Below are 8,808 nucleotides of genomic sequence, written 5' to 3' on the forward strand. Positions count from 1 at the left end.
GAACCTTCTCAAGAAGAGAGGTTAAGGAGGATATACTGAGGGTCACGTTACAAAATGAACTTCGAACAAGAGAAAACAGCAGCTTTTACGCTTTAATGTTAGGTTTAAATACTCAGGCTTCACTAACCGCAAACAGCAACGCTAAACAAATCGCTGTAATAACAGCATCACACTACACACCGACAATAAAAACCACGCAGCGCGGATGTTTAACACGAACTTCATCGAAAGGGAAAATCCTGCTCCGCGGTGTCATTCATCAGGGATTTCGTTTTCACTTCTTGTCCCGCTCTCCTTTCTCTGGACTATTTAAGCCGCGATGGCACTAAGGAAAAACACGCACACGCGAAATTTGGTGAGACACCTCCGTGAGGTACTCCGATCATCTCGTCCTCCCTCTCGATCACAGCGTTCGATTAAGCTGCTTTGACTTAGAAGAGTCTTCTGTTGCAGGTCACACGTCTATACGCCTGTTACCACAATGGAACTGAATGGATCCCTGTGGCTTTGCGTTGTCGTTTGCCTCTCGCAAGCTTGGTCGATGCCGACGAAATGCGCCAGATATCAATGGTTTCTGGTTGAAAAAAGCCTGGACATTCTTGAAAATCTGGTGAGGTCGAAGTATTCACACCTGAAGAAGGCTCCACGGCCGAAACGTTGTTTTCTTTCTTCTCTTTTCAGCATGGAATAAACCTATTACTTGTTCATATATATATATATTAAAATGTATAGTTGTGCTATTGTTATTTAATTATAAATTAAATCTCTCCTCATGTCATTCATTTTAAGGGAAAACGTAAGGGAGAAGGTTTCAACGCAGACTGCATCAAGGACAACGTCGTCACCGCTTTCCCTGAAGACGCCTTCTTGCTTGCAGACGACGGCCAGGTGAAGACCGCTTTTTCCTAGCGCTGCGTGACGTCACGCTGGTGAACAGTATAAACAGTAGGAGTATCTTAACACACGCGGTGACGTCACTCAAGTCAGCGGCGATTACATTCGTGGTGTTGATGCCGTTCAGAAAGGAGCTCAGATAAATATGATGTGTTGTGCCCGCTGGAGATATAATGAAGTAGCTCAAGTAGGGAGCCGCATCAGCATGCTTAGGCTGTAAAGGAACAAGTAAAGGTTTATTCCACGTTGAAAAGAGACATAACGTTTCGGGTGTGTGTCGACACCCAAAGAAGGCTCCACAGCCGAAAAGTTGTTTTCTTTCTTCTTTTCAGCGTGGAATAAATCTTTACTAGTTCCTAGAGATAAAATTGGGTTTGTTTGTTTTTCCCCCCCTTTCCCCGAACTCAGGAAGAAGACATCCAAGTGATGGTTTATGAAACGCTTCAGAGTATTCAGACCCTTTTTGAAAAGGGAAGAAAGCCGAAAAAATGGGACGAATTCCGAGGCATCGTTCACCGGCAGCTTCAAGAATTCAAGACTTGTGTAAGTTCCGAACCGCAAATACTAGCGGACTAGCAGACTCTGCGAAATGTATCCGCCTTTCGTACCGACTCAGCAGTGCGCATAACCTACACTGGCATTTGTGTCGATCGCAGGGTCCGAAACACCGATTGGGCAGCGAAACGATCGACCCTGAAGATATAAATTCCTCTGATGCCAACAGAAGGACTCTGCTGAAGGCTTACTTTGAGAAAATGAAAAATATTCTAAAAGAAAAGGTAAGACATTATAATCTAGGCCCGTCAATAACATTAGAACTATTTGAAGTACAATACAAATCACATAGCTGTGAACAATTTATTATTGTAAGTAGACATAAGAACTAACGTGTTTTAAAACTAGTTTCTGAAAGTCCATGCGGATTTAAACTTTATGTGACTTGTTAGAGGTAAAACTAAACTTGATGGACAGAATGGTGAGGTTTGTAGTGTTTATGATGTTATTTTGACATCTTAAATACCAAGAAATGAACAGATGCTTAAGTTCGTGCAGGTAAATCCAGGAGGAACTATCATGTGAGGTCTTTGTGACTCTTCATTTTAAGGAAAAGTGGCAACACAAAATGGGTGTTCAAATTGACCTTTTATTCTGATTCTGTAGTCAGTAGTTCGGATAGATTCATGGTAGAGATGCATTCAGAAATCAATAACTTCAAGAAACTCTTCTTTCCAGGAATAAAGAGCATACCTTCTTGAGACTTTTCATCTATGACATTGCTTTACTTAGATTGTCTAATACAACTTTCCTGAGATTTTTAAATATTTACTCTGTAAACCGGGTATGGAACTGGGAGTTTAATAACAGCTCTGATACTCACTGTTAGTATTTACAAAGTCTGCATGGGAAGTTGTTACTTAGTCATATGTAGCTACCAACGTATGAAGAGATCAGGCTGCAAGAGAGAAATGCTACTTAATTAATTAGTTCAGTTAACATTATACCATTTACTTTTGTCATTAAATTGCTGTTTTCTGTTTATCAAAAGAAAAACTAGACTGTTTCAAATAGTAGACTTCACAATGGGGTTTTTACTTGACAAAGAGTCTTTGGTTTACACAGTTGGGGTTTGCCCACCTTATGTTATTATTCCATTATGTCCTGAATTACTTCTGGCCTTTTTGTCTTTCAGAATTACAGACCCTGCGCCTGGGAAGTCATTAGGAAAGAACTCAGGTTGACCTTTTATGCCCTGCTAGACAATATTGACAGCTTACCCGGGGCACGTTCATAATGTTGAACAGAACAACATCATCCTCATTGTACAAACGCGTTTTAACATGACTTCACTTTTCTATTGATAATATAACTTATTTAAATTATATTTATTGAAAACCTATTTATTTTTATGAGTTTTGTATTAAGATAAATGAATAAATGTTGTTATAAAACATCTCACTGTGTTTGCATTATTGTAAACTGATGCATCATTTTACAGAGCAGAGTAATGAGCTGTAATGCACAGTATAGAAACAGGGTAACATTTTTCAAATAACCCCTCTTTTACTTGTGTGAGAAACTACTGTATGACTGGGGAATTTCTCCATTACATATTTGCTACTGCTGGCTCATTGCTGAAAACCTGTTTTAGGTTATAACGCGATGTCACACTTCCTTGTTTGTGATGTGTGTTTATCAGCTGGGGATAAGAACAGAGGTATTTTGCTTCAAGATAAAGTTTGCAGTCATTAAGGGAGGTGACAAATGTATTCCAAATAAAACTGTATGGTATTTATACAGTTCATCACAGCCAATGTCTTGACTTTGTGTATGACATTCTAGTCAGTTAAGCCAAATATTTGCATTCAAAATTTCACAGGTAGAATTCAAATAACGGGATAAAAAAAGAGTAATTCTATTTTTCTAACTACATATTTTATATCCAAACCCATTATACCCAACTTGGTTCTCAGTGTGTATTCACCATTAAAGTACAACACTGGGTGATGTGTGGCAGCTATTTTAGATAAGATAAGATCACTTTATTGGCCATATACAATGTCTTGCATTAGGAATTTGTCTTTTAGCAGACCCCAGCTTACTCTCCATGAGACACACAGACATGGGGAGAGAAGCTTGGGGTCAGAGCGCAGAGTCAGACATTTATACGGCGCCCCTGGAGCAGCTGGGGTGAAGGGCCTTGCTCAGGGGCCCAATGGAGTAGGATTCCTCTGCCGGCCGCGGGATTCGAACCGGCAACCTTCCAGCCACAGGCGCAGATCCTGAACCACAGAGCCACCACTCCACCCAAAGAGCTTTAGCTCTTCAGTAGTACCACTTGAGAAAGTGCTTCATGAACTGAATCAATCGTTATGGAGCCCAGATTGACCACACACAGAACACCCACCTCTTTAGAATATAGCCAAAGTGACTAAGTAGTAGGATATCAGTCATTTCATCTGAGGAACAGAATAGTATGTCCAGTCATTTTACCAATGCACTGATTTGGGAATACTCTTTCAGAGACAATAGCACCACCTACTGGTCCACCACCACTACATACAGTAGCAACTTGGTTTTCCTTAGACTTCTCCCCTCTCAGTATTGGGCAGGCCAGCCTTGCCTACCTTTTGACATCTAATGAAATGAGGCTACAAGGTAGCAACGCTATGGTCACAAATCTGTAATATTGATGGCAAAAGAAAAGTCTTATTTCTTATACCGAAATGACTGGCCTACATAGCCTATTGCAACATGAATACCTCACTGACACGCATAACAAAATGCCTCTTTGGATAGCATATTGCAATCAATATCGCCATTTCTCTGACAAGCATAGACGTCCCGATTTAATTCTCTGTTTTTCCCAAATTTCTCAGTGAATAAGAAAATTATGAGCACTGACAAATTGGAAGGCTAATGTACATTACAAGATTTTCTTAGGAGTTTTTGTTTTGCATACAATTTAGAGCATCGCTTATTTTGGGCCTTTAACATCATATTTTTAAAGTACAGCCACTCTTCTTCTATTGATCTGTTCCGAGGTCACTGATTGTAGGTACATGCCTTACAATCTCTTCCTCATTACGTCTTAGCCTGCCTTTCAAAAATCATAATCTTTCAGTTTAGACTCAAACTTTAGGGGACATAAAACATGGCCTACACCAACAGCCACCAGGTCACACTTTCACAATGGTTCCATCACATCACATCAAACGATCCAGTACTCTTTATATTAAGGTTTGATTAAAAAATGAGTTTAATAAAAACATCATCCATGGTTGACTGCATTACAAACTAGGATAAAAAGGAGTCAGTTTCAGATTCTGTAGGGGAAATCAGAATATCACAATGTTAGCGTGAGAAATTGATCTCTCATATACCTAGAAATGCATGCATATTTTCTGCACTGGTTGGTTCATAACATACACCCGTTGTAACATACACCTTTTTAGAAATCCTGTTTTTCAGTTTACCCCTGATAGATTCTCATCTGTCTGTGACCCCTTGCTTTCTTTAGCTTGGTGGTTGTTGGTATTGTACAGTCTATAGTACCATCCTAGTTACCCTTATAAACTACCTTTCCTAAAAAGAAAACCAACATAAAATATTAAGTATCCATTACTTTTGTGTATTCTGTCTTTCCTAAAAGAGTGTGTATCCATGAATATTATATTCATTCCCATCATTCTCCACCACCCAAGGTTCAGAAATTAATAATTTCATAGTCATATGTAAATGTTGTAACCCTGCATTCTTGCAGTTTATTTCTTATGCTTTGAGTTCTAAGCATTTAAGATTTTTGTGTGTTGTTTGTTTTATATTTGTTTTTAGTGATGCCCAGGGCATTCCTTATCCCACCAGACCTGGGCTGTGAGTGGCACCCTGCCCCTCAGGTTAAATACTCAGCTACACCTTTTATCTTACCAAACAACTATTGCTACTAAAGAACGTCAGTAATATAACCTGGAAATAATGTGTTAGAGGAAGCGTGTCAAAGAAAAAAGTACAGATGTCCTGCTGGCAGATGTCATGAACTAAACGAATCTACCAAAAAGAAAGAACTATGAGCATTGAACAGATATATGAGAAATGGTAATTCAGGAAAACGAAAAAAAAAGACTACAGTACATCAACAAAAGGGAAGTCATGCCGTCATTGTTCACCCGAAATCTCAAGTTCATCTGTGGCCTGGAGTTCGTGACCGTTACGTCAGGCTGAAGAGGTGAAATGTGTGCCTGAAAGTGAGATACGCTGATCAGCTTGAAGACGGAGCGTGGAGTTTCCCTGTGCGCTATTCCTAATGCAAAACCACTGAGCAAGGAAATAAAATAAATAAAATAAAAATAAAAAATGGTCTTTTCAGGATAAACGATAGGGAAGTAAGAACACGCGGACGGAAATCCTCTATTCAGCGGTTACAATCATAATTAAATTTCCCCTGCTTCGATCACTTTCATTGTATCATTAAAACGTTAAAAAAAGCGTGTTTCGCTTCGATTCTCCCATTACAGACTTATTTCGCTTTTTATACCTGCGTCTTATCCGACTATTTAAGCCGCTGAGACCTGATGGCAAGACACAGATCACACTCTGAAAGCATTTGGAACAGCATCTCTTTGAGGTAAATGGGAACACAGAAAAGTGTGATTTTGAACCTGTCTCTCTTTCTCCTCGACTACTTGAACTAACAGCAATCTTCCTATGTTTCAGGTATTCGCTATGGCACTGGAAGGCTCCCTGTGGCTGTGTGTTGTCTTCTGCCTCTCGCAGGCTTGGGCGATGCCTACGAGGTGCGCATTCAGAGAGCATCTGATTGAAGTCAGCCTGAATCTTCTCAAAGACATGGTGAGTCCAAAGAGAATGGTATTCAAGTATAAAAATATGCCGAAAGTGTCATTTACATTTGGTTATAATAGCTTTACGTTCTGTGTTTTAAGGGAGACGGTTTCCCCAAAGAGTGCCTCAGTGATAACGTAGTTATCGCTTTCCCAGTGGAAGCCTATGAGTTTGCGGATGATACCCAGGTAAAGACAGCTTCTTTTTACATTTTTGCCTTTTGATATGGGCGATATCATTCACATGTACTACTGGACATACGTGGTTTATACGTAGATATAATGATACGTAGAAAATAGCAGATTTTAAATGAAATGAAAGAGATTAATTCCAAGACGAACAAAATAACCTGTGAAATCCTCTTCAGGTGTGTATACAGATATGCAATATATGCTGTATGTATATTATATATGAAATACAGATATAATTTCATTGTTGGTCTCGGCTTGAAATGTTGCGGCGATTTTAAAATACTTTTCAAAATAAAGACCAAGTGTTGGTTGGTGATTACAGCTCTAAACGTTTCTTTTCCGAAACACAGAAAGAAGACTTTGAGATAGCAATTTACAAAACACTGAACAGCACAGACGCCCTGTTTGAAAACGAAGGAAGGCCAACTTCATGGGGCCAGAGAGCAGTGGACGAATTTCAGAACCTCGTTTTTCGCCAGGTTCAAGATTTCAATACCTGTGTAAGTTCCAGATACAAACAGCCGTCGTCTCTTTAACGTGAGCCGCTAAAGTACGGTCTAGCAGGAGCAAATACTCCAAAAACGTGCATGATAGCGGAACTTGTGTGATCTCTTGAAATCAAATTTTAACAATCTGGACTAAGACACGTCCAGACCCTGAAGAAAATCGTATAGGCTGTTGTTTGCTCTGGAGCCAATGAAAGAACGTCTTGATTTCACTGAGGCCTGGATATGAAACCAGAAATTAAATAAGTCCTATGCGTTCCTATTCGCTATTGAGTGTAGCGAATGGCTCCTATCCTTAGACTTGCAGGAGATCTTAAACGAGAGCACCCTGTGTTGATTTCAGGTCCCGGGGATTCGGGAAGACGTAGAAACGACCGGCAACTCATCTGCTGCTTACAGGATAACGCTCCTGAAGACGTACTTTCAGAAAATGGAAAATGTTCTGCAAGAAAAGGTATTTAAGATGTTTATTTCAAAGTATATATACAGTATATAAAACCTTGCATTGTGGTCTGTTTTCCTAATTGCTGGCCTGTTTGTTCCACCCCCCAGAATTACAGTTCCTGCGCCTGGGAAATCATAAGAAAAGAACTCTTGGGGATTTTACAAGTCATCCTCGATAAGAACGCTGAAATCGTGGTCAGGGCATGAAAATTATAACGCAGGACATTATTTACGTGTGTTTTTTTTAATAATGTCTGGAAACATGGAGCTAATTTATTTATTTATTTTTATTATTTAACAACGTTGATGCTATTTATATGACTTATTTATTGAAGAAATCTATTTTTTAAATTACACTTTTGTACGATGCTTTTACACGAATAAATGTTATGGGAATATCATCATGTGCTTGCGTTATTGATATCTGGATTGTACAGCATTGCACGGAGCCAGGCAGATGAGCAAAAACTGAAGTGCAAAAAAAAAAAAACTGTGAGTAGAAACTTTTACAAACAGCCCCAGGGAATACAATTTGGCCCTGCAGAAGGAACTGAACATAAACACGACACGGAAATTATTCGCAGGATTTCTTTATATTGAATCATTTATACTGCAAAACAAAATTTCAAATAGGTTTATAAAGTTCCCGGGTTCAAAAAGGTTTAAATTCCATAGTGCCAGTTTGGCAGTCAGTGGCTCAGCGGAACGCCTGACACAGGTCCTGTACAGTGAATCAATGCACTTGTGAGAGAAGCTTCACTTCCGTGCATTTGGACAAGAACCCGAAGTTGGACACTAGCCCAAGAAGGACACTAGCCCAAGAACCTTTATTGAAGACCTTCGACCTTGACTTGCTAGGAGCGTAATCTGCAGTGTTTTACATCATCACGGCTGTTAGGCGAATATTAAGTGGCCTTGAATAAAGACAGACCGATGGATCACCAGATTGCGTAATTTCGAAACCCTGACGTCACCATTTCAGAGGCTACGGCATTTCCGCGTTTCCCTTCCTGCGCTTTCGGTTTCGTTTTCCGAATTAAAAAAAAAACCTATTAAATGTACGAGCGTGTTTAATTAAAACGAGTTAAGTAAAAAATAACACATATAACCTTTTGTATAAAAAGATGCGATGTTCGAACGGGTATGACCGTTACCACAAATAAAAAACGCGATTTTGTCAACACGAGACTATTAAAACTACATATTGTGACAAAACATTTCTGAATTGTTTTTTATCTGAATTGTTGCTCTCGCTGTGCGGACACCAAACTGTTGTTTTCAAAGCCTTTGTTTCGAATGTACCTTTTTTTAGCGTGCATTTTTTGCCTTTTGCAATTGTGGCATTTTACCGTGCTTGCAATCACTATTAAACAATTAGACTGCAACAGACAGTCGTAACAAGGCGTCCTTTCAAATACACCTTAGTTTTTCACTAT

General features: G+C 39.4%; 1 protein-coding gene across 1 annotated transcript; it reads left to right on the top strand.

Annotated features, from left to right (window-relative positions):
• Nucleotides 1-210: 210 nt before the first annotated feature.
• Nucleotides 211-2,794, top strand: LOC148638761 (interferon a3-like). The gene is made up of 5 exons (XM_088623005.1): nucleotides 211-610; nucleotides 790-888; nucleotides 1,303-1,437; nucleotides 1,551-1,673; nucleotides 2,585-2,794. The coding sequence occupies exons 1-5, from the start codon at nucleotides 482-484 to the stop codon at nucleotides 2,684-2,686; spliced, it is 588 nt and encodes a 195-aa protein (XP_088479131.1). The 5' UTR covers nucleotides 211-481; the 3' UTR covers nucleotides 2,687-2,794.
• Nucleotides 2,795-8,808: the final 6,014 nt, after the last annotated feature.

This window comes from Lepisosteus platostomus, chromosome 28 (genome assembly GCF_059453375.1).
Source record: "Lepisosteus platostomus isolate fLepPlt1 chromosome 28, fLepPlt1.hap1, whole genome shotgun sequence".
In the NCBI taxonomy this organism is placed as follows: Eukaryota; Metazoa; Chordata; class Actinopteri; order Semionotiformes; family Lepisosteidae; genus Lepisosteus; species Lepisosteus platostomus.